The sequence below is a fragment of the Canis lupus genome, chromosome 5 (genome assembly GCF_003254725.2).
Source record: "Canis lupus dingo isolate Sandy chromosome 5, ASM325472v2, whole genome shotgun sequence".
NCBI lineage: Eukaryota > Metazoa > Chordata > Mammalia > Carnivora > Canidae > Canis > Canis lupus.
Window position 1 is genome coordinate 43,826,556 of NC_064247.1, and position 26,859 is coordinate 43,853,414.

Here is a 26,859-nt window from a genome sequence, read left to right on the forward strand (position 1 = left end):
CAAGTTTTGTCCTGTATGGAGGGTGGAGGGGGTGGGAGTTGTGTACCATAGTTAAACTAGTGATGAAAGAAACTGAGGAGAAATTACAGGAAACTTTAATCAGATACTTAACATATTTAAGCTTCAATAAACCTTAAAGTACTATTCTAGTATGTGCTCATGCATGTGAAGAAGGGATGAGAACATATAAGTTCAAATAGACTCTAAGGAAAAAATAAGTAGCAATAAGTAAAAACATTAAACGAAAGTAAGAAAGTACTGAAGTATATCTGACTGGAAGTATAAAAACAGGCAGAGATTAGCAAAAAGAAGCTAAATTTGGGGAAAAATAGGATTTTATAATAAATGTGGACTTGAGAAGTTATCTGACACTTAAAGATGGCAGTGGCAGATGATTAAGACTTTGAACAGAAAGGAACCAAGCAATCTAGGGTATTACATTATGGTGGGAACAGAAATTGCTAAAACATATGCTCAATTCTTTAGGAAAACAGGATTTGCAGGAAGCAATTGGATGCCCAGAGTGAAGGTCTATGATAGGCCAGACATTTTACATGTATACTGTCTTCAGCGCAAGAACATGAATGGTGGTCATTGATGACTGATCAATAACAAGTAGTGATCATCATTATAATCATTTTTACCTTTGAAAAAACTGAGGCTCAGGACATTGGCTACTTTACCCAAAGTTGCACAGCTACCAAAAGTTGAAAGCTAAAACGAGTATTTGTCTTCAAATCTGTGCTTAAAACAAAACAGGGACGCCTGGGTGGCTCAGTTGGTTAAGTGTGTGCCTTCAGCTCTGGTCATGACCCCAGGATCCTGAGATTGAGCCCCACATCAGGCTCCCTGCTCAGCAAGCCAACGCTTCTCTCTCTCCCTCTGCTGCTCCCTCTGCTTGTGCTCTGTCAAAGAAATAAATAAAATCTTTAAAACAAAACAAAAGAGAAAAAAAAAAAACTTCAAACAAAAAACAACTACATCACATTGCTGCTCAAAAGAAATGAATTCAGAAGAGAGCTGAGGTGGAATGGGACTGAAGAAATGTGTGGCAGATTTGGCCTGGACCACCACTTCCACTGTTTGTGAAAGCATCATTGGTGGGGGATGTGAACAGATTGCAGGAGGGTAAGGTGGGAGTAGCAGAGGTGGTGAGTGCAGGCCACTACCTTAAGAATTCCGAGAATACAAAAGCATAGTAAATTATCAGTAACTATCTAATACTGACTTTTCTTGATGCATTTTTTATAATATCTAGAAAGACAGGTCAAGTAATGGTCCCAACAAGGCAAGGGTTCATTCTCTAAAATCCTAGGTTTAAAAGTCCTCATTTCTCAACTGTTGTTTTTTAAATCACTCCCTAGGCTGGATAATTCTCAACAGTTTTAAAAAAATCAATGAGTTGAAGTAGCGCTTAATTTCCCAGCACATAATCCATTGGAATCCTATTACATTTTCTTTAAAGTTGTTCTATTAACAATGACAACAGACAACAACATTGTTACTTCCACTCAAGATGCTAATGTATTTTTGAGAGGATCTTTTCTTTCTTATGATGTCTGGCAACAGAAATGGTCATACAGAAATTTTTAACAGCAAAAATATAAAGAAATAAAAGCATCATTTAATTTGGGTTTTGAGGGAAATTTTTTGTATTGATTCTGGGGAAGGGTTTCCTGCTGACATGTCCCAACTTAACTGAATTTTCAGTAATTTGCTATTAGTACTCACTATACTTGCTGCTGCTGCTGCTGCTAATGAATATTTTATACAGCAGGAGGAAGATGTTAGGTTTCAATTTGGATGACTGCCAAGTCGAAATCTCTCACCTTGATGTAGCTCAGCTCCAGCCCCACTTTTTCAGCTGCCTCGGGCTATTTCCATCTAAACGTCCCATTATAAATTCAACAAGTGAAAAAGTGAGTTTAGTATTTTCATCCTCAAATTCTTCCTTGCTGACTTCTTTATTTTTGCTACCAGGACCATTGATCTAGTTGTCCAGACTCAAACTTTCAACTATAATCAGGGGAGCTACTATTGATTGAGGCTTTCCCATCTGTTAAATGCTTAGCAAACATGTATTTTTTTTTTTTCTTTTAGCAAGCAAGGCTGCACCTCCAAGCCCCTCCTGGGCCTCCCTTAGAGTCAGCATTGGGCTCCAGCCTGCCACCGTCTGCCAATCTAAAACTCTGTGATACCAGCATTATCACTACTCTGCTTTAAGATGAGGAAGCTTCAGCCCAAGTGAGTTTTGTCTTTATTTAAGATCACTTAACTAACTAGTGACTAGGACAGCAGGACTTAGACCTGAGATTGCAAACATCCCCAGAGCCACTTTGTCCTGTTGCCTGAGTCACCTCCAACTCTTCCTTCCCCTCTGTCTGGTCATGAAGACTATCCCTAAAATGTTCCATACAACTGTCCTCTCCTTTCCATCACTCAGTTCAGCCTCTCATTACCTCTTCCTTCTCCTGGGGTCTTCCCATTCTTTATTGACAGATTCATTTTCTTAAAGAGTTATTTCACAATGAACTGAATGAAAAGCCTTCAATGATTATGCATGATCTGAATGTGGCTTTCTTGCCCAGACATTCAGTTTACCATCCATGGACCCTTCCAGTCTTAGTTCTAACTATTGATCTTCATGAACACTGTGTTTTATCCAGTCTAGACTTCTTCCTGTACTCCGAAACTCCTCTGTCTGTTGAAATCCTACTTTGCAACTTCTTAGTCTAGGTAAATGCTACTTCCTTCATGAAGCCTTCTCTGATTCCCTTAAGCACATTAAGATATTCTGGACTTTTCTTATGAAAACATATTCTAGCCTGTACTGTGGTTACTTGTGTACTTATCATCCCTATAGGATCCCAGTTCCTCTAGAGTTAAATTGTGTGTTACTATTATCTCTGTTGTGGAGGTTAGGTAGCAGACCGCAATCGTTGCATGTGATTTTGCTTGAAAAGTTAAAATGTGTTCAATTTTATTGTTAGGTACTGTCAGGATATGTGGTCCACAGACTCAAGGTGTTTTGAGTCTAGTAGGGAAAACAAAATTGTCATTCACAAATTACCTAGAGAACAAACAGGAGACTGACTGATTAGAGATTAAAGCAAAGAGGTAACAGGAAGGAAGAACTGGACGGAGAAGGATTTAGGGAAAAGGCAAGACCAGAGTTTAATGCTGAAAAGTGAAGAAAGTCACTAAAAGTGGAAGGGGGTGTTTGTGTAGGGAAAAGCATGACTGAGGGCTCCGTGATGAGGGCTGGCATGGCAGGTCTGGCAACAAGGAGGTCACTTTAGGAACACCTATTGGGAAGGCAAAATACTAGGTAAGTTCAGGGTGTCTCAAAGTAAAACAATTCCCTCATATTTACTGAGTCATTTCTTTTTTTAAAAAAATTTTATTTTTAAAACTGAGTTATAATTGATATAACATCCTGTAAGTTTAAGGTATACAATGTGTCGACCTGCTACATTTGTATTTTATGTTTTGATTGCTTCCATGGTGTTAGCTAATGCATCCATCAAAATTTCCTATCATAAGGCTTTTTGTGATAACCAGCATCCTTCCAAGTTAGCTGCAATTAGTGAGACTTTACTGTATGGTCTTATGCTGCTCTTTAATTGCTGTAATTCATCATTGACTGTCTGAATTACAGTACATGGCAATATGCTGTTTAACTGCTTCCTTTTTTTGCTTTTTAACTACCATCATTTTTTAAGGTTTTGATTCCTAACACAGCCTAGGACAGATGGTAAGAAATTATCTCATGGATGAGACTTTAAGACCAAAAAAATAAAGCCATTTTTATAATGGACTCTCCACGTACTAAGGAATTTTCTCCATTCTGATTTACTTGTGCAAAATTGCAATACGATTTCCCTTGCTATTGCTCCAAGAGGGGTGATGTTTGCAAATGTGTAATGAAAATATGCAGCTCATTTACTTACTGTACTTATGATCTAATCCAGATTCAGAACTGGCCTACGGAGATTGACAAATACTGGTTGCGATGAATTATTACACAGACACATTCCCACGAAAGCACTAATAGAAAACATAATGAAAATTCACTAATTCATGTTGAAAAGCTACCTTAAGGGCCACGACAAACAGAAGGCAAGGGATTTTAAAAGTATACATTTTTCAATTTTTTTTAGTATAAGTTTTGGGGAAAATAAGACATCAATACATTTTAAAAACTATAGAGCATTGACTGCTTTCTCATTTGCAAAATTCTTTTTGATATGAATTACACATAATTTTTTTCCTTAGGGCTATAGCATTGCTAATTTTCTCCACATGTGTACAATTTGTCTTTGACCTTTAACAAATGTCCTCTGGGCAGTTCACTTACCAGCCAGAAACAACACCTCAGCATCATTTTATATGCACACAAAGGGTTGAAAGCTCCGTAAAAATAAATGATCCATGGTACAAGCTACATTAACCAGCAGAATAATAAGCAATTTCAGCCCTGTAAATTTCAGTGCCATCCATTCAAAACTGCACTGGGTCACTTTAGCATTCAATTCATAGGAACAGAATAATAAATACACGTTTTATTTGTTAAGATGCCAGCTTTATATTTTGTGTAAAAGTTTGTTAGCCAAGGAAAGCCTATTTAAAGGCACATCAGGCAGTGTATATTTAAAAGCAGTGTCTCTCTCCAATACATGATTTTAAGCGTTACAGATACATTTACTATTAAACATCATGTATATTTAATACGGCAATGTCTACTGCAGTGCCTTAAAAGCCTTTGTTCACTTTATAGTTTCCATTACTGGAGAGCCAACATTCAGTTCTCCCACAATTTTGTAAAGTGCAGGCAACCCACAAGAGCTGCTAGTTTTAGCTAGCAGCCCTGTGGGACTACAATAATTGTTATGAAATCATTAATTCTACCTCAGCAGTTTCAACTGTCAGGTACATGTAACAATAATTGCAGTTAATGAATGCTGCTCAATTTATTAAGTACAAAATGAAAACCAGTATTCTTTTATATGCAGCACTGAGACACATTAACATTTATCATTTGTGTATACCGTGTTGAATATTCTTCTGTCCTTTATTGGCCAGGGTACATAGTCACTTTTTCTTAAACTTTTCTTCATTAAAAAAAAAACCACACACAGAGGAAATTTTCACTCTCTATATAAAGAGTAATTAAAATAATTAGTACCAATAGTAATATTAAATTAGAAATCATGTATATGAAAAACAATCCAGCAGAACCAATACTTAGTTCTTCCTTTGGATAAACAAGAGTCTTTCTTGTGCCACCTTTCCCTCCCTCAGTTCTTTGAAGAGCATTAAAAAGTTCAAAAATTCCAGTTGTTTGAAATATTAATGTTGTTTTCTTCTCTCTCTCTCTCTCTCTCTTTTAAAGATTTGTTTATTCATGATAGACAGAGAGAGAGAGAGGCAGAGACACAGGCAGAGGGAGAAGCAGGCTCCATGCTGGAAGCCCGACACGGGACTTGATCCTGGGAATCCAGGATCACGCCCTGGGCCAAAGGCAGGCGCCAAACCACTAAACCACCCAGGGATCCCCCGTTGTTTCCTTCTCAAACTTTTGGGCAGTAAAGCTTTTGTGTACATAGATACAGCTTATTTCTTGATTTAAGAAAGTAAGAACTCACTCAAAGTAAACTGCATAGACACTTGCAAGAGCAAAGAGAGAAGAATTTCTGAAAACATAAGATGAAAAGGTATCACTTTTAGGATCCCAGAGGCATCTGCTTCCAATAAGAATGCTCTGACTATTCAGTTGTCCAATGTGAACAATCACAATTAGCTTATACCGTGGAATCATCAGGTCCTTCACCTGGGTTTTAATAACCTAGAAATGAAAAGAAAAACAACAAAAAGGTCCTCACTTAGCCACACTGAAACTTAGGAGTCTATCTTTGTCATTAATATGGTGGATTTAAGAAAATCACATGATGTGTTGTAGATATTTTCAGTAATTATAGAAACTTAACTATGATTTCCTTTAAGCACTGTTCTCATGAGATAGGATATTTAAGGAGAAAATTATAGCACCAGCAATAAATCTACATTTCCTAAGACACATGGAAAAACTATAATCCAGAGAACAGGACTTAAAGGATTTATCACATTCTTTGAAAATCTATGTTAAGATGGCTTCCCTTCAAAGAATGTTGGCATGAGAATTATGCCACGTTGTTTATGTCTAATTAAGGGATCACACGTCTGGTCTCCTGTAATATGACTAATCATGAATGTTTATTAAAGAATTTGTTATAGAGAATTAAGTAAAGAAAAGCTAATGGAGTGCCAGCACTTTAGTTGATAAAAATAGAAATGTATTTAAAGGCCACAATATCTATATTTGATGCACTCCAAGAAATTACCTTGAAGAAGAGAAAATGATCATTAAAATATATCTTTGACAGTAAGTTTTTTATTTTTATTTTTATTTATTTATTTATTTTATAAATATCTTTTTTTAAATTTTTTTTATTTATGATAGTCACAGAGAGAGAGAGAGAGAGGCAGAGACACAGGCAGAGGGAGAAGCAGGCTCCATGCACTGGAAGCCCGATGTGGGATTCGATCCTGGGCCTCCAGGATCGCTCCCTGGGCCAAAGGCAGGTGCCAAACCGCTGTGCCACCCAGGGATCCCCGACAGCAAGTTTTTTTAATAAATGGAACAGTTATAAACATTTTTTAAACAAAATGCCTGCAAAATGATACACATAATGGTTGTTTTAGACAAAGGCTTTTTATACACACACACATACACAGAATATGACCTAATAAATATTTTCATAAAATATAAATTAACATTTTTTCTACTACTGAAAATTAATTGCCTTCATCAAAAAAGTAGGGGGTTGTCCTTTTAGCAATATTCTAGTTTTAGTGAACTCTTCAGTCAAATCACACATATACCTCAGAAATCGTTTTAGTCATCTGTCTGCAGAGCTCTGGTTCATATTGTTCTTCTTGTAGATAGTTAGTTAAGATATCTTTCAGGATATGATTGACAATGACCACAGGAAAATGTTTGGTAGGACCTGAAAATACAGATGAAATTTCTAAGTAATTTCAAATGACATCCACCCACCCATAGGCTAATCAAAGGAGAACTGAATCATGGAGAGACATTTAATCTTCTGGGTGGTCCTATTTAAGGGAAAAAAATAGTCCTAATTAGGCTTCCAGTTAGGTTTTCTGGCAGAGGACCAGAAGACAACATGCTCATCCATTTACTAGGCTACCTAAAGAGTGTATTCAGTACCATTGAGGTTTGATATTGAAAGTATTAATGACTTACTGTAAAATGGTAACATTTTTCTAACTGACTCCCAGCTCTTTATCTCCCCCTTCAATCTATGTATATCACACTACAACTGGAAGGGTCCCTCTAAAACCCAGATCTGGCCATGATATTTCCCTTAGCAAAGTCTAAGGTTCAGTACCTCTAGCCCTTTCACCGCCTGCCATAGCTCTCTATGTAGATGCTGCTCCATCTACATAGAGAGTTGTCTTTTAAGGGATGTTTGTGTCCATCTGAGAAATACCCACTCATGTTTCACAGCCAGCTCTAATGTCTTCTTCTCCAGGAAGCCTTTCTCCTCTCTTCAGGTTAAAAAAAAAAATCATTCCTTTCTTTTTGGTACTCCCAGTACCCTGGGTCCCCATTGTTCCCAATCTCCCAGATCATAGCCAAAACATTTCTGCTTTTCTTCCTAGTGAAATGGTAAGCTAGGTCATATTTTATCTACCTCAGAGTCTAATATACAATGCTAAAAGCATAGGAAATATTTAATGTATGATTTTTAAATTTCAAATAGAAGTAAACATTTTAGAGGTAATGATCATAGTACATATAACAACTACTTTTACTGAGCTTTTTCTACATGTCATGTACTGTGATCATTATATATTTATTACCTTACAGAATCTTCCAATAAATCTTTGGGGTGAATTTTACTATTCTTTCCATTTTATACATGGGAAAGCAGAGGTTTAAATACATTCAGTGACTTGTTCAGAATCACACAGTGGCAGAGGGGATGTACTTCTTGTTTTATCTGACTTGAGAGCTTATATCCTTAACCACATTTAGTGTTCAGGACATAAAGTTTCAGATGGATCTTCTTTATCCAACATCCCAGGAATCTTCCCTGTACTTCCAGGGAATATTAACCTCATCATCATTCTGTCATTATACAGCATGTACATGTGCCCAGAGCCTGGGATATAGCGACTCAATCATTTGCTGAGTTGATACGGATAAAGGAATGAGATCAAGAATTACATCCGATTCTATTTTAACAGTCATCAGTATCTTTTAAGTGTTTATTTTTAATCACTGTATCAGAGTCTAAAGAAATACATGGCACACTAAAAGCAGGACAATTCCAGGAGGATTTAATAAAGAGACTCCTTAGGAAGTTCTGAGCAGGATGTAGGACCAAAGGATGGTGCAGTATCCCTTGGCTAGTGGATTGAGGGTGTTACCTCCCACTCCAGGCTTGATGGACCTGAAAAGGGAACTCTTACTAGATCCAGAAGAAGCACGTGGAAAGGGCTCCCTTGAAAGAAGCTACACCCTGTAGGTGAGTTAGGTCAGCCTCCTGGGGCTCAATATATAGTATTTGTATTCTGATGATTATATAAGAATTGTTCAATTAAATCAGCCTGGGGAATGAATCTGGATAGGTAAGGGAGAGACACCTGATCTGATCGGTATTTTGATTAACCCCAATATTTAGTTAGCAAGAAATCTACATTCTATAGGACAGACAAGCAGTTATAAAAACGGTAGGCTTGTAGGTTTATAACTCCAGCTTGGTCCTGACGGCTCCTCTTTCATGGGGTCAATGTATGTACCTACAAGCCTCTGTGGCTCTTTTACATTTTCATTTGCATAAGGCTAAATTTGAGGGTGATTTCCCCTTTCTATTCAAGAAATTTAAAGATGATACAATTGACTTGAACTAAATTAAGTACATTACATATGTTCTAACTATATCTTTCTGGTTTTCACTCCTTCCTGCCAAGCAAGCATATTGCATATACCTTGGCCTACATCACTCACATGGAACTTAATTTGGCCACATAGCTTGTATGCATTGTTCCCTTCAGCAAATAGTGAATTCCCTCAATATTTATCTGTTTAGTACTCCTCTCTGTCATTTGGGAACAGCAACTTGCCTCCTAGGAAGATGAGTTTTCCATCTCTAACCAGATGGTTCTTTAGGATCTACCATCACCTCCTTGAGCCCAAGTCCAGGTTATTGTAGATTGGCCCAGGAGTGGCACTTGCCCACAAGCCAGACCACTTAGAATCCTTTCTCAGAATTTTGATTTTAAACCGAAACTAGGAATAAAAAGCCAACCTCTTTATGGTGATAAAAGTTATGACATGTGATGCTGAGGAACTGCAGAAGGCCATGATTCTCACCATGGAGAGGAAGCCAGGCCACAATGAGAGAAGGGGGCCCACACCCAGTTTAGTGCTGGAAACACAGAATCTTGGTTGCACTTGAGTTTCTGTTTCCAGTAGCCCCTACTGTTTAGCTGTACCAATGTCCTTTCTGCACTTGACTGTGTGTATGTGTATGTTTTTTAAAATTTCATTTACCAGATCCTATTTTGAAGATATTTTGAAATATCATCATGGACTCTTTTTTTTTTTTTTCCATTTGTTTTGTGACTTCTCCCCTGTGCAGCCAGAATCATCCCTTGCCTTGCTCATGCTGGGATGCTGAGATGCAAAGACAGAGAAAAAAATGAATGTTCAGCTTTTGACTTCCCAAATGAGATCCGTAATCTACTATCAAAGTCAACTAATGGGAATGGCAGAACTTTTTTCTATTTCTTTTTTTTTTCTTTTTGAGTGGATTTTTTTTCTTTAGGAGGAAAAGATATTTTTAGAAATCAAAAAGCCAAGATCTGAAGAAAGGTTGGGATAAAAAAAGAAAGGAGAGGAAAAGAAAAATAGGAAAAAGGAAAGAAAAAAAAGACTTGTCACAAAAATAGATTTAAGGTACAATAAATAAATATTTGGTTATTGAATTTGTGTGTCAGCTTCCTCAAATTGGGGTAATAATAAGAATTATCGCATATTGTTTTTGTTAGGATTAAATGAGGCAAAATATTCAAAATGTTTAGAATAGTGCTGCCATGCACAACTCCCCCACCCCTCAAGACACACACTCATTAGGTATTTATTATTATTAGTGTTGTTGTTATGGTTGGCCGCCTCATTTTGAGGGAGGAGATGGACATTGTTCTTGCTGAGAAGGTAGCAAGGTTGGGTGAGGGTATAAGTAGGAAGGCAATGAGACCTCCGCAGTCAGGAAGGACCTCAGGGGGTGGAGTGAGGTCAGGGTGGAGAGCTTGACAGTTTCTGTCCATGAGAGCATCTGATGACAGTGCCTAATCATCCTATGGAAGCTGAGCTCAAATGATGTCTCTCTCTCTTTCTTCTCTCCAATTTCCGGTTCTACTTTTGTTATGTTGTCTACATTCTCAGGCAGGCTGTCTCACTGTGGCAGCAAAAATAGCCACCAATATAGGTCTTATCTGACTTCCTGCTTACTGTCAGTGTTTTTAAAGAATCAGATACTTCTTTAACCATTGCTCCAGAAAAAGTCCTGTGGAGAACTCATTCCGTAATTCATAGGAAATTATACTGGATGTCACAAAAGGCCTTTTTATCTTAGTGATTTAAAGTGAAATCTTAGATTCAGTCACATTGAGAAACTAACATAATGAACGAGGAAGTAATTTAAATGCATTCCTTCATTTAGTTCTCACAAAATCCCTATGATGTATGGACTATTATCCATTCTTACAGATAAAGAAACTGAGAGTCAAGGGTGCTGATACCTTGCTCAAACATTATTTACTTAGGAATTGGCAAGACTAGTATTCAAATTCAGACATCCTGGATCTTACATCTTGTATTTTTCTCTATACTCATGTTTTAATAATTAATTAATGAGAAAATATAAATGGTGTTTTATTATAAGAAATATACTTTGATTTTCCCATTCCCTGTTCTTTTTTATTAATTATACTTATGTTTCATCTCATTCTGGCTATAATTACCCAGATACAGGGAGGACAAACATACTAAACATTTAAAATGCTTTTATATGATGCAAATATTATTGCATAGAATTGGAAAAAATAAAGACAATAATGCTGATTGACAGGTTCCCCCCACAGTCTTTTGGGAAGTATTGCATTGTGTAGATATGAGAAAATCTTTACCAAAGGTCTACAGAGTACGTTTCAGATGCAAAATAATCTCAGAAACAAGTAGAAGTGGAAATACATTTTTGTTTGAGTATTAAAAGATGGCTAGTTGAATGCTTAAGAAATGGATTGTCAAGCATAAAAGACTTTAATCATAAAGGAATAATTCACATGACTTTTTGTAAGAAAATATGGGAAATACTTTATACTAAGCTATTTCTAACATTGCTTTTCTAACTTGGTTCAACACTCAGTACTTCTTAAATTGATAAGATGATTTAGTTTATTTAAGGAAATAAGTTATGAAAGTACATGCTTATGAAGAAGAAACACAGGACTTCATATTTCAACTCCTTTATCTTATCAAAATCTGTTTCAAACCCTTTCAGCATGCAGAGCCCAATGTCATAGGTATTGAATGGTTAAAATCTTTTAGTTCTAAGTGGAGGAAAACCTGACCCAAACCTACCTTGTCTAATGAAAAGTCTAAGAGCAGATAGGTGTATTTAGGACTCAAATCATTACATTAGGATTTGGTTCTCTCTTGGTCTCAAGCTTCATATATTGGAGCAAGATGGCAAAGGGTGCTATACCACTACTTCTTTCAGGTTTCAGAGACTAATAAGCTTCTTCAACAGCTCAAACAACATTTTCTAAGTTGAATCTCAAACGTTTTGATTAGCTTGATGTATCAAACAGTCATATGCTATCCCAGAATTGATCACTGTTATATCTCTGAAACTAGTGTCAGCTTTAGCAGGATACTAATGGATCAAAAGTGGTAATGATGGCAGTAGCAGGCTTCCCCAAAGGAAACTGAGTAAGGTTACCAGAAGGAGTAGAAGATTACACTGGAGGGCAGGAATATTAGTTGTCTACCCCAGCCACTGTGAAAATACCAGTAGACTGACTAATTATGGAGCCTCAAAATCCATGTAGTCTTGGGAATTACTGTAGAAAACTGGCTACAAGGCCTAATGGGATGCACTGATGGTTGTAATTTTCTTGAATTTTACTGGCTACAGATGGAACCACTCTGGCCCATAGAGTCCTTCCTTTGGTCATTGGTAAGTCTCTGTGGGATTTCTATATAGCAATAATTATATATAGTGGGCAGATAATAGTGGGCAGGTACACATTTAGAGAAAATAAGTCATTCTATGAGAAAACATGAATGGGAAAAGGTATTCACTGTGGACTCCATCTGGGAGCATAGGGGCAGGTGCAAAGATCTTTGTTTTCAAAGACCCAAAGCCTCAGCGGAAAGGGATAAACACTCTGTCAACAAGGGACCAGAAATCATTTGCTTTTGCTTTGAAGGCTTTTTCTCCACCTATCAACAACATTAGTTGGGTTTGCGGTATAAAACTTAAATGCATATCTCTTCATTTAATTGAACATAGATAAAATTACTCTACAGGATGACCCAGAAATATCCAGAAATAAACTTCTTAGTTCAGTAATACACAATACACATCAGTGCTGCCAATGAATTGCTTGATATTTAGGAAACGCTGATAAAGAAAAGTAAGCAATTTGATCCCATCTTGCAGAGGAAGAAATTAAAACCACATCAAAACACTTAATTAAGATCTATTATATTGTGCTAATATTGAAGATAATGCCATGTTATCAGATATTATTTTAAGTTAATAATGAGATCAGAAGTTTAAAATAAGGGGCTATCTGGGTGGCTCAGTTGGTTGAGTGGCCAACTATTGATTTTGCTCAGGTCATGATCTTGGGGTCATGAGACTGAGCCCCATGGTGAGCTTCATGTGCTCAGTTCGGAGTCTGCTTGAGATCCTCTCTCCCACTTCCTCTGCCCCTCCCCCACACTCTAAATAAATAAATAAAACCTTTAAAAAAGTTTAAAATAGAAATGAGTGATAAAATAACACACCCAACTGATAGGTGTTTTCCATCTGAACTGTAAGGCAAGAGGCATCATCCCACTGGCTAGGTTCATCCATATAAGAGACAGTACTGGTGGAGCTAAAAGGAAGGAAGAAAACAAATTTCAATAGTTATAATAAAAATAACAAAACACATTGCTGCTTTCAGCAAAAATGTTACAAAGGCAAAGTTTCTCTAATATTTCAAGCAACTCTCAGGTAAATAGGCCGGTGTCCTAAGTCTAAAACATTTTAGAGATGCAACCATCAGGATACCTGGGTGGCTCAGCAGTTGAGTGTCTGCCTTCGGCTCTAGGCGTGATCTCAGGGTCTGGGATTGAGTCTAGTATTGGACTCCTTGCCTGCTTCTCCCTCTGCCTCTGTCTCTGCCTCTTTCTCTTTCTCTCTCTATCTCTCATGAATAAATAGATAAAAATCTTAAAAAAAAAAAAAAGAGAGAACAATGGAACCATCAGGGCCTAGAGAAATTACATGGAGTAGGTCTCAATATAGTGGTTGAAGCCCAGGAAGTCCAAGGCATCTGATGACTCAGAAAGTGTCCATGGGCTGGTCTGTCTTTGTGGTAACAGAATACATGCTTCAAAGGCCATTGCCAATGGCATGTCTACCACAATGCAAAGGTTCTCTCCTCAAAACCAACAAAAGGGACTAGGGAATATAGGAGGAAGCTTAAAAAAAATATATATATATATGGCATATTATGCTTTATAAAAGTTCACTCTTATACATACCACACAAAATCCCCTTAACAGAAAAAAGGAAAACAAGAAACTCACCTACATGGTGAGAGAAACCACAATTCACCCAATTATCATAAATCACTAGTATCCATCACCCTTTTCAATACTAAGAAAGGGTTTTGGCTTGGTTACCAAGGCAATATAAGCTTATCCAGGTGCTGAACCAGAGACCCAAACAAGGAGGAACCCCCAGTGTACCTCCAGCACCATTTAATTCAGCTTAGTTCAGAGGAAATTCAACTGTCACTAATGAGTCTCAGCTCTAACCCCACCTGTGAAAATGGAAGTTAAGACAGATGTCATTTCAAAGGAGATACTACAATAGTGTGTGTGTTTGTGTGTGCATGTGTGGTGATGTGTGTTTCTGAGTGACCACTTTTCTAAGCAGGCTATGTTTTTGCCTTCATTAAATGACAGATATGTTCTTAATCTTTGGCAATTTTTTTTCTCTGCAAGGAGATTAAAATACTTAGTTTTCAGCTGTTTGGGATTAGTAAACTTTTTGCAAATGATATTTTAAGAAAATCACAGATAATCTGTTTTAAAAATCCTTAATACAATTTGTATAATAAATTAAGGTTTACCCACCCATCCCAAGAAATTGATGCAAGTAATTATGGCTGCATTTTCACGATAGATTTCTGGATTAGTGATTTAGTTTGCATTCTTGTAACACCTGCTTTTCTCAGTTTTCTGCTGCCCTTTGAAGTAGCAACCAACCTGTTGGGCTACATTGGCTGCAGGTGTTGTGGGCAGTACCCACAGAAGATGATTGCTTCTGCTCAGAAAACCCCATGTTGCAAAAGCCCCCTGATTTGAAGATAAACCAATCTTTCCTGATTTTATATGTGCTACTTTTCACTTTGCAAAAACGCTTTTCATCAAATATCTCATTTTACCTTCACAAGACTCTCTTAAGTACACAAGTTATTATTCTACCCATTTCAGAGATAAAAAGGAACGAAGCAAAGGGCTTAATGCCGTACGTGTAGGAAAGGCACACTTGGATTTCAAATATCCTATTTACTTTCCAGTAACAAAGTCTCATATACGGTCATTTCTGACAGAACAAAAACAGGGATGATGACTATTTGAAATAATTAATGACTGTATTTGAAACTCAGAGCAAGTGTTAATAAAAACCCAATTTCTTTCTTACTGAACACCATATTAAAAACTCAGAGAAGTAGTATTGGTACGAAACTCAACATAGCATAAGTTGGAGGTCTCAGACAAAAAAACAAATGAAGCTTTTTTTACAAATAGTCCTCACTATTGCTTTGTTCCATGTTACTGAGAAATTGATCATCAGTGCAGTACCGTTTATCAGTATGAAACTGGAAAGTGTCATAAGGGCAGTTTTAAAAACCCACTGGCTAAAGATAGGTCTGCAAACAGAAGGTGCTGCAAACTAATTTCTAAGGGCAGCCTGGGTGGCTCAGCGGTTTAGCCCCACCTTCAGCCCAGGGCCTGATCCTGGAGACCCAGGATCGAGTCCCACGTCGGGCTCCCTACATGAAGCCTGCTTCTCCCTCTGCCTGTGTCTCTGCCTCTCTCTCTCTCTATCATGAATGAATAAATAAGATCTTTAAAAAAATAAAAACTTAACTGAAGGCAATTTCATTCAGTGCCTTTTCTTTTCCACAGTAATCGTGTAAACAGTACATGTTCATTGTAAAAAGTTTGAAACATAAAAAAGTATAAAGACTAAAGTAGGGCAGCCCTGGTGGCGCAGCGGTTTAGCGCCGCCTGCAGCCTGGGGCCTGATCCTGGAAACCTAGGATGGAGTCCCGTGTCGGGCTCTTGCATGGAGTCTGCTTCTCCCTCCTCCACTGTCTCTGCCTCTCTCTCTCTCTCTTTGTCTATCATAAATAAATAAATAAATCTTAAAAAAAAAAAGACTAAAGTAAAACTACACAAAAAAATTACTAACCCCAGTGGTTACCTAACCACTGGTAACATTACAAAAATCTAAAAATCTTTTTAGACAGGATTTTGCACATGGGAGCGTAAGATAGATTGTGGCTCTTTTTTTTCTTTACTCAAAAAAGTATCATGGATGACTTCCTATGTTGATAAATAGTAATCTATTACTATTTTAAATATTTAACATTAATATTTTAAATATCAAGATTAAATTAAATATTAACATTTAATATTTTAAATATCAAGACAGTATTTAATATATTAACATATTATGTTTTATTTACAGACTTGTTCTCCTGGTCATTCTAGGCTGTTTCCAAAATGCTACTGTTGTGGAGAAAGCTGTAATAAACATCATGGCAGGAACTGCCTGCCATTCTCTCCATCTTCCTTGGTAACAGAACTCTAAATTTGTGGGGATATTTCTCTCTACACTAAAGACAAATTCTTGGATTTCTTTGGTGCTATTGTGGCCATGTGGCTTGTAAGCCGATGAGACGTTAAGTGGAAATTTTGGTTGAGATACTGAGAGAGTTTCCTCAAAAGAATGAATTCAATCAAGAGGATCCTGTTTATATCCTTGAGGACTGGAATGTGGATATGATGGCAAAGGTTCAGCAGCTATCTTGGGTTTTGAGATGACCTTATACATTACACATCAGGAAGAGAGAAGAAGGCTAGGTCTCTGAATTGCTTCCCTCCAAACTTCTTCTACATAAGAGAAAAATACATTTCTATTTTGTTTAAGTCACTACTTAAAAAATATTATTATAAGAAGCATTATATAATACTGATACAAATTCTAACTGATACAGAGTTTGCTACTTGGAAGTGGGATGTTGCAAGTACTGGAGAACAAAATGTGGAGTTAGTTTTGGGGAGAAGATAGGGCTTTGGAGAGTGATATTTCAGATATTTTGCTGTAACCTGGCATCCTTTCTCATGCAGAAGGAAAATATTCGGTTTGTCTATTGCCTTATGTACCATGTATCTACTAAAACTATAACTTTGTGAAAAATTACAGAAAATTTTTACTTGTTAGTTTAAAAAAGATTCTGTTTATGGTATTTTTTTGAAACTAAGATCTATTTGCTCCCACATTAAATGAGAAAGTTTGGAAAAAGGAAGAGAGAAAAGACTGGGCTGAACAGAAAAAATAAAATATTTTTTCCTTGAAAAAAAGATGGAAGGAAGAGATAAAATATTAAAAATGCTTGCAATCTGGGTAGCTAACATTAAACCAGAATATGGGTTTGTAAATTTTTAGAAATAGGAGAAATTCTATATTTGAAAATGGGGAATGACCAACGGCAGTTCAGAATACTTTTGGAAAATAAGTAGGACATATTTCTTTTTCTTAATTTTTTTTTTTTTTTATTTACGATAGGCACACAGTGAGAGAGAGAGAGGCAGAGACACAGGCAGAGGGAGAAGCAGGCTCCATGCACCGGGAGCCTGACGTGGGATTCGATTCCGGGTCTCCAGGATCGCGCCCTGGGCCAAAGGCAGGCGCCAAACCGCTGCGCCACCCAGGGATCCCAGGACATATTTTCTATTGATAAATAGCTTTACTCAAGCCCTTTGAAACGTTTTTGGATAAAAAAAGCAATTTTATAATTTTAGTTATCAGTGCTGTATACACAGCAGAAAACATTTATTAGGTATATGTCACAACATTACAAGTGGCTACGTTTCAGTAGAATTATGACCAGATTTTCCAGTTTATAATAATCCTTCTAGAGAGATACACAATCTCATCACAAAGGGAATGCTGTAGTTGATCTTATTTCTTATTTCTTGATTTTATTGATCTTATTTCCTAAAGGTGAAAAATGCTCTTTGTATTTTGTCTGTCTATGTGTTTCATCAGTTATCGGAAGCTAGAAAGGAAAAAGATTCAATTAGCAAAATGTATCCAAGAGAGTTGTCAAGTTTTAGGAAGGAACGGAGATGAAAAGTGAACACAGGAAAGCTGAAGGTCTGGCAGAAATTATTGGTGAAAACAAGGAACAAATCAACCAATGCTATCCTGGGAGAAGAGTAACTATTTGTCACCCAATGCAAGTTTCAGTAATACTTGCAATCATGTGTCCTGCTGCGGAGGACACACATGGCATTAACCTGGATGCAGAAATAGCTGAAAGACAGTGGTCCACAAAAACAAAAGGAACCCTTCTATATTGTACCTGATTGACATTGGAAGCATCCATGCCAACCCAACAGTCTGTGCTCTGATCATGCAGGAAAGAGGAAAAAGAAAATTAGTGATGGAGTTGGAATACGTTTACTCTTTCATGATATTCAATCTCCTGAAAACCTCTTACAAAGGTACTTGCTGGTCATCCCTTTAATTACACAGAATAAACAAAGGATTGTCTTATTTTTATGACTGTTAGAGACAGTCGTAATTTCAATTAAGTCTCACCAGCCTCAATAACATGTAGTTATTATTGAGAATTTATTTTCAGTCATTTTCACAGACATTATTACTGAGATGTTTTGAAGCTGCAGTAAGAAATAATATTTGAATGCATAACTGCCTTTGAACCATTAATTTAGTAGATTAAGAAAGTCAAAATATCATCTCTTTCTTTTATTTATAACCATGAAATACCTGGAACTACCATATTTTGAATGGTATCATTTAAGCAGGTTTCACTCCTAAATCTACTAAAGTTATATGCTGCCTCCCAGTGGAGATATTTCAGGGCACACAGTGTAAAAAGATGGTATAGAACAGGGTGTATAGGTTTGGACTTTTGTTCTTTTGTTTTTCCCTCATTCTTTCAACAAATAATTATTGCTCACAATGGGCAAGCTGGTGATATGAAGAAAAATTAGATTCATTTGCTCAAGAAACAAGGTATTGAAAACAACATGAAATACGCATAAAGGCTCACTTATTTGAGAACTTTCTGCCTCAAAACATCCAAAGGATATTTTTATGAATGTTATGTTTAAGAGCAAAACCATACTAACTTTTCCCCTGTCAGCAGAAGGTGGCAGTTGCCTAGTAAGGTAATTTAGTTTTGTGGCCATCTAGTTTATAGTATTTTTTCTGGATTTTTATGTAGCTTTGAGATATTTTATTCACATCATTGGCCCCATTGCACCAGTAAGAGAAAGGTTATAATAGAAAGAAAGGTCAAGATACATCCTCATAAATGAAAGAGGAGAGAAAAATGACATGGCATGTGTTCTTCTAGGATATATTTTTCAAGAGCATGAATGATTCTGAAGGACAAAGGATAAATCCCACAACCTGTAAAAAATCTAGTTCTGATGTGATTGAAGATAAGCCATGGAAGGTGACTGATAAAATAGAATAATTTTGAGTATGTGGATAGAAAATCAGAGCATCTGAAACCACTGAACTAATGTTCACTCAAGAGAAGGTGAGGTCAAAGCCAAAGGCAGCTGATGAAAATTCTGTTGCAGCTCCTGGATGAATGGAAAGATTCATATATGATGTTTCCATGTATTCGTGGGTCTATTTCTGAAGTTCCTATGTGTTCCATTGGTCTGTTTCTCTATTCATGCACCTATGTGTTCCTGCATTTATTATCATTTTTACTTACTACAACTTTGTGGTATATCTTAATACTTGATTGCATTCCCAAGACAGTTTTTACAAAGATGCCAATGAAGGACTATGTATGAAATGTTCCACATGGCATGTGAAAGCCAATCTCGATGTTCATCCCTAGGGGAATGGATACAAACATATGTGATGATATATATTAAGAACTACTATGCCACAGCAAGAAGCAAAGAGCTAATCCATAGTTACACAAGTTAAAAAAATAAAAACGCTGAACAGATATATGAAATTGAGAAAATAAAATGAGATTTATAGCACAACACCATTTGTGTAAGTCAAAATCCTTGGTAAGTACTTGTTCCGTATTCTTTTATTAGATGGTCAGTCAGGTGTGGCACAAAAGGACACAGAGGAGAAAAAATAAAATAAAATAAAATAAAAAATAAAAAAAGAATTTAAAAAAAGGACACAGAGGAGGAGCCCAGGAAAACACAGCTGACTGTACTCACAGATCCCAGAGATAAGATACATGCCATGCCATGCAAGGCTATGTGGAAAGACACCAGAGTGTTATGACACACAGGACAGCAGCCAAGAAGAGATAAGGCTAGAGCCTTTATTGGGGTTTCTGAGGAAAAGGCAAAACTGGGCACGGGAAGCCATTCAAGACTAGCTAGTCTGAGTAATTACAGTGGGCCTGGTACTTGGCTCTGGGCCAGTTAAGGCAGAGGAATATTGCATGCTACGTGTTGGGGGGCACGTAGAGGGAAGCTGGCTCTGAGTTGTATAGTTTGCATGTATATCTCAGGCATGTTTCCTGATGAGACATTGGCTAGCTTCAAGAATTAGCTAGACCTGGGAGGGGCATCTCTCCCCAGCCAGAAAGTATTTTTTAAATGTCAAAACAGCATAATACACAGAAAATTACAGTACTTAAATATGTGTATTCTTGTAGCATGTGTAGTGCTGTGTATATGAGAGTGGGTGCCTTTTGAGAGTTGGGAGTGAAGTGTGGAAGGGGAAGAAAAGGAACAATCAGGTGGACACCAGGGGCCTCACCCACATTGGGGATGACACTGTGCTATGAGATGAGGAAAATTTTTAACTCTGTTCCCTAGAGAAATAAGATAATAAATGAGATAACTGAAGATCATAAAAGTATCTTCTCTACTTAACCCACAGGATTTTTATGAGAATCATATGGGTATTGTATGTGAAACCGTCTCATAACCTATCAAATACAACATAATATGAGTTTTTACTGTGGTTTAATTTCAGACGATGGTAATTTCAGTTTTCTCAAGTTTCTCTCTCTTTGAAGGGGGGAAGCTGTATCTCATCTAGGTCTTTCAGGGGCTTTAATTTTATTTAGATCACAAAAGAACTTATCAAAATTAGGAAACAGATCAGGAAACATCATTTTTAAACTGCACATAAGCAGCTCACGGTAGTATAGGTTGAAATCATTGGATAAATTCATCACACTGAAAATTACTTGTTCACTACCTATCCCACCAGATTACAAACTCCCCAAGACCAGGGATTATTTCTTTGCGGTTCACCCCCCAGCATAATGCCTGGAATATACTCATTGGTCAATAAATATTTATCTCAAATGAAGTCATGAATTCAGGATTTTCCTTTTTGCAGAAAAAAAATTACCAGGTGGCTTTCAGTTTACTTGAAAAATGACCTTCTACAGAGTAAAACTCTATAGTTAGTTACCTTTACATGCCTAACACATGACACAATAATTGGCACAGAGTAGTTCAGTAAACCTTGAATAAATGAGTAAGTGAAAGAATATAGTATGGCCTAACGAGTGTGTTAGATACCACCAGTGTGGTTTAAGTAGAGAGCTGTGGGATCCGTACTCTAAGTTCTTGTTATACAACATTGCTGTAATTTTGGTTTGAGACAAAAGAGAGACTCTTTATTCTCCAACCTTAGGCTTGACCTACTAGTTGAATTACTGTTATTTTCTACTTACAGAGAAAATAAACCTGGCTCGCATGTCACATTATCCTGGGAAAGTAACTTAACCTCAGGCTTCTGTTTCCATTTTAAGAACATGAGAGAAGCACATCTGTTCAAATACTGTTTGAAGGCTGCCAAAGGCTGAGCTTCCAAAAGAAAGATGTCACTGTCAATACCTGCTCTTACTCACAGATGGGAAACAAAAGGTTCAGGTGAATGAATAGAAGAGCTTCATTAACATAGGTTACACATAGATAGCCAATTTTCAAAGAATGAGAATACTTGTCTATACACAAAAGCCCATTTTGCCACTTGCTAATTCTGTGGCTTTGGAACATCAACCTTTCTAGGCTTCTGTTTCTTCATTTGTAAAATGGGGACGACAATAGCATCTATTTTAGAGAGCAGGATCAGCCAACATTTCTGTAAAATGCTAGATAGCAAATATTTTGGCTTAGTGGGTCCTATGGTTTCTATTGCAACCGTTCTACTCTATAGTGAAGCAGCCAGAGACAATACACACATGAATAGGTGTGGCTGTGTTCCAATAAAAGTTAATTGATGGATACTTAGATTTGCATTTTTATTAATACTCACATGACAAAAATATTATTAAATTTTTTTCAACTATGTAAAAACCATACTTAGCTAGGGGACCATACAAAAATAGGGGTAGTTTGGACCTGGCCCTTGATCCATAGTTTGTCACCCACTACTACAGAGCTTCTGTGAGACTTAAATAAGGTCATGGTGAGGGCTCAATAAATATGAGCTACTTTCAGCCTTATTTCTATCAATTATTTAAGTGAAAAAGCAAATAAAATTCAAACTTGTAGACTAAGTATGATGACAACTAGAAAGGTATGAAAAGAAATATGCTGACATGCTAACAGTTATTATCCTGGGAGAGTAAGATCCAGCTTAAGACATTTCATCTTTTAAAAATAAAACATAAAAATTATATTACAATGAAAACATAATTTAAATAAAAAAGATCCAGCCTTAAAAACAGTTAATAGTAATTATACCGAGTATAAATGCAATCTTCCATTCATAATTCAGAAGTCATTTTAGATATCCATTATGCCCAGGGATCAATCTTAAGAATTAGCTACTACTGTAAAGCAATGTAGACATAGAAACCAAGACTGGAGGGCTAAATCTATGCCAATGAGAAGTGCTCATCTCATCGATGAGAAGCCCCAGAAGTGACTTTCCAAGTATGTCTATCTACACTTCTTTGCCTTCCTTATCAGTGTGTTTACTGCTGTAAAGGCAAATAAGTTCACAATCTAACAAGAAAAGACAGACAAGAAAACAGCCTAGTATAGTAGCATGTAGAAGAGAAGAGCAGCAGGAACAGAAAAGAACATCTAACCTAGCCCAGAAGTGGAAGTGGTTGTAGTTGAGTAGTTTAGAGAGAGCTTCCTAGAAAGGTGGAGCTGGACCTAATCCTGGAGGAGGAGAAGGAGGAGAAGGAAGCCAAAGTGTAAGAAGAACATTCCAGACAAGGGTACCCCATGGGAAAGCAACATGGCAGCTTGGCTGGAAACAAGACAAAGCACTGAGGATTATAAATCTGCAAACTGAGTATGGCCAGAGACTAGGATGGAAGTAGGCTAATGGAGAACACAGCGCTGGAGAAGTAGGCAGATATCCCTGGGCCCTATATGCTTTACTCATGATTTAGGACCATCCTAGTCACTAAATTATTCCTTGACCTCTAAGCCTCAGTTATTTCATGGTAAAATGGTGAGGATGAGGTCTTCCTAGTAGGATTAATGCTGGGGATATTAAATGACAGAATGTATTTGGTCCTCAGTAAATTTCAGGATAGGTTTTATACAATTGAAACTGATCTACTAAAAAAAAGAAAAAGAAAAAAAAAAGAAACTGATCTACTAAAAAAATATTTTAAATACTTTTCAAGAGAAAGGTATATGCTTTCCCATAAAACTCTGAAATTTCAAAACAATGCCACTGACTGATAACCACTGAGCTTTCAGAATTATTCTGCTAGCTCATTTCATGAAGCAGAACCATTTGCACAGTCCAGTCCCAGACAGTGCTGAAGACCTTGAAAGTAAGTAGGAGCTAGCTTGAGGAGAGAGCCTCCCAAATGGCCTCTGTACTGAAGGGTACTTGGAAGCTGGTCGTTTGCTTTCTAAGAAAAAAAAAAAAATTCAGGTAGAGGATCCATTCTGAATGTTTTGATAGTCCGAATTTCTAACTGTGAAATACATCAATGAAATTATCACTTAAATGTATCTGTTAGTGAAAAATCTATCCTCATGTGTTGGTAATACAATTTCTGTATTTTTGTTACTTTTAATTTGTATTTATTATATTTCATCAATTAAAAAAGAAAGCTAATTATTCAAATTTAGCTGTGGTGTTCTGATTCTATATGACTTTCTCATATGCTTTAGAAGGGATGATGTAAAATGAAAATGAGGCAACTAAGAATGACAGTTTAGTCTTCAGATGAGAGCAGGTTTTTTTTTTTATAACCACAGGAACATGATTTATGTCAGACTATTGTTATAAATATTTTCTTGGAAAAAGTTGAATTTAAGCTAACAATTATTATTGAATAATTTTTAAAGGAACTTTATCTTTTTTTTTTTTTTTTTGAACTTTACCTTTAAATATTGGAAATAGTAGCCAAAATGGCTTAGGGTCAGAAGTAAAAGTTGCAGAGGTTAATTTTTCTCCCAGTTTTACTTCTGACATTAGCTGGGATTGCTACTCCTTTACATTTTCTATCTGTAAAAGAGAGAGATTGTATTTGTAATCCACAAATGATCAGATTATGAAACAAAATCTATGTATTTATATGATCCTGAGGAGAAGCATTTATATGATACTAAGGAGACACAAAAGAAGTAGGTAGTCTACACTGCACATGGCATTTCTTTGGGGTAGATGATTTTTGGGGGATGCTATTTGAAATAGTAAAAAATGTTGCTGGAATCAATATACCACTTAGATTTTCTCACTCTCCTTTTTTTTTTTTCATTTTTAAAATATAGCCCCAAAAGATGACTTAAAATATTCCACTTGCCCATTTTCTCCCTTTTTATATTCCAAAGGAACACTATGCACTGGTTCATTCAATAGCTGAATTTAGGTTATTAGATATTCAGTTACTCACTTTTTGGTATAACCATGAAGTTCCTTCTGCCGGAATTCACGACCACTCAGAGAAGACACACTCCTCCTTTTCCTTACTGAATGAGCCATCCTGTCTTTAGCAATGTCTGACATCATCCTAACCTATGGAAAACTTTTGTAAAACAGCAGACAAAAGATCTGAAAGCATTTTAGTTAACGTTAACACCAAGACTCATTCTAGATTAAAAAAACATAATTCTTCTATCATTTTTGAATGGGAAAGTGCAGTTTCCTTAATAGTGATTTTTAGTGTATGTTGTCATTCTGGACAGTATAATTGGAAACACGAAAGCTGATAACTTTTGTCTGTGCAATAGTATATTAGTATAGTATAATTCACATAATCAGATATTAAGCTGCAGCAAAAATGGTTAATAGCAGAAGAGGTTTAGTCACTGAAAAAAGCCTTGTGTAGAAGAAAGATGTTACTTCACACCCAAAAGCAGTATTTTCTATTGCCCTTCCCTCCAAATTAATCTTGATAAAAGCTTGCTAATTAATATTTGTTGTTGATGCTTTATTTTAAAAATTAAAATCGTCTTCCCCAAAGGGTAGTTTTTTCAAGCAACAGTGATTTTCTTTGTAGAAAGCACACAAAATTTAACCTGTAACAACGTATTTTATTAGAAAGACCACTTCCTTCCAGCCAACGTTTGTCAAAAGGGTGGTAGTAGGAACGGACGTCCCAGAATTTAGGCTGTAGGTCTACTGCCCTATTGCCTATATACAAATTTAGACGTTCATTTAAATTATTTTATAATCTGTAAATCTGAGAGCCCTAACAAGGAAACACTGTGCTAGACAGTAAAACAGAACTAAGACAGAGTCCCTGCCTTCAAGGAGCGGGAGTGGAGTCGGCAGGGCAGACAAGGACACGATCTAAAGTGTGGGGATCCCTGGGTGGCTCAGCAGTTTAGCGCCCCCTTCAGCCCAGGGCCTGATCCTGGAGACCAGGGATCGAGTGCCACGTCCGGCTCCCTGCATGGAGCCTGCTTCTCCCTCTGCCCGGTCTCTCCCTCTCTCTCCCTCTCTCTGTGTATCTCATGAATAAATAAATTAAAAATCTTAAAAACAAAAACAAAAACAAAACCTCTGTGTGATAAGTGTCAGGTAGAGAAGAGCAAAGGGCACATGGAGGGCACATGGAATGGCAGAGGTACCGTGTGTTGGAAGGGAGGCACTGAGGGTGTGTGTGTGATTCTGTGCCTGTGTGTGATTGTGGCTCTGTGTGAGAGTGACCGGAATGTCACATTCCTGTGTGTGTGTGTGTGTGTGTGTGTGTGTGTCTGTGGGTGAATGCCTGGGTAGGCACAAGTGTGTCCCCATGAGTGTGTGGGGCTGCATGTTTGAGCGTCTGTGTACATGGATGTGTGTGCCTGGGGAAACTGTGTGGGCACCTGTGTGTATATGAATGATTATCTGTGCACCTAAATGGGTGTGTGCCTGTGTGTGTGTGTGTGTGTGTGTCTGTGCATGAGCCTTTGTGTGCCATGGGTCTGTGTACTGAATGTATGTGTGCACTTCGGTGTGTGCGCTTGGAGTATATTAGAGTCTATGAATGTGAGTGTCTGTCTGTGTATCTGTGTATGCGTGTGTGTATGTATAACGAGTGTGAGTGTCTATGTGAGTGTGTCTGTGTGTAGCAGGCACACTGTGCCTGATTAAGTGGGTCATCCAGGTTCTGATCCAAAGTAACCTAGGTAGACCTCAGTCTGCTCCCTGGTTTCCACAGGCCAGAGCTGGAACCTAGGGGTCCCGGGGTGTGGCCGCCAGGGCAGTCGGGCCTCAGGGACACTGCTGCTCCCCAGCACACCGGCTGGCCAGCTCTGCACAGGCCCTCACCCTAAAGCTCAGACACGCAGGAAGTCGGTGGTGGGGTGATGCGGGTGGTGTGCGGGGAGGGGGTGTGGGGGCTTGGGGGTGTGCGGTGGGGCGGGGCTGGCTGGGGGTGCAGTGAGCGGGCCGGGTACCAAAGGCCAGGATTCACTTGCAGTTCCCAAATCTGGGGCCACTGTTTCTTATTTGTTGAGGGGGGGGGGGTGGAGCAGGGTTGGGAGAGGTCGAGGCCCAGTAGACGCGCCATTCCTTACCCCAGGGCCGTCCCCCCTCGAACCCGCTGTGTCTCCCAGCCCGCGGCGCCGCGGGGAGCGCGCACTTACCTGCAGCGGCGCGGGGCGGGCGGCGGGGCCTGGGGGGCCTCGGGGCCTCGGGGTCTCGGGGTCTCGGGGGTCTCGGCGCGCGGCTCTGCCGCTGCAGGAGCCCGCGGCGCTGGCGAGGCCCCCTCCCGCGCCTCCTCCGCCCGCCGCCGCCGCGCCCTCCGCGGGGACCGTGCGCCCGGTCT

The 26,859-nt window shown here is 37.9% G+C and overlaps 1 protein-coding gene across 3 annotated transcripts; it reads right to left on the minus strand.

Moving 5' to 3' along the window:
* Positions 1-79: 79 nt before the first annotated feature.
* DYNLT5 (dynein light chain Tctex-type family member 5) lies at positions 80-26,813 on the minus strand. 3 transcript variants are annotated; one of them, XM_049110315.1, is made up of 7 exons: positions 26,678-26,813; positions 24,499-24,630; positions 13,148-13,239; positions 6,922-7,046; positions 5,646-5,845; positions 3,951-4,047; positions 80-905 (listed from the first exon to the last, which is right to left on the minus strand). In XM_049110315.1, the coding sequence occupies exons 2-6, from the start codon at positions 24,612-24,614 to the stop codon at positions 3,963-3,965; spliced, it is 618 nt and encodes a 205-aa protein (XP_048966272.1). In that variant the 5' UTR covers positions 24,615-24,630; positions 26,678-26,813; the 3' UTR covers positions 80-905; positions 3,951-3,962. The 3 variants fall into 3 exon arrangements, with proteins under 3 accessions (XP_048966272.1, XP_035572870.1, XP_035572871.1); XM_035716977.2 differs by lacking the exon at positions 80-905 and adding an exon at positions 936-3,305; XM_035716978.2 differs by lacking the exon at positions 80-905 and having other exon boundaries at positions 3,358-5,845; positions 26,678-26,810.
* Positions 26,814-26,859: the final 46 nt, after the last annotated feature.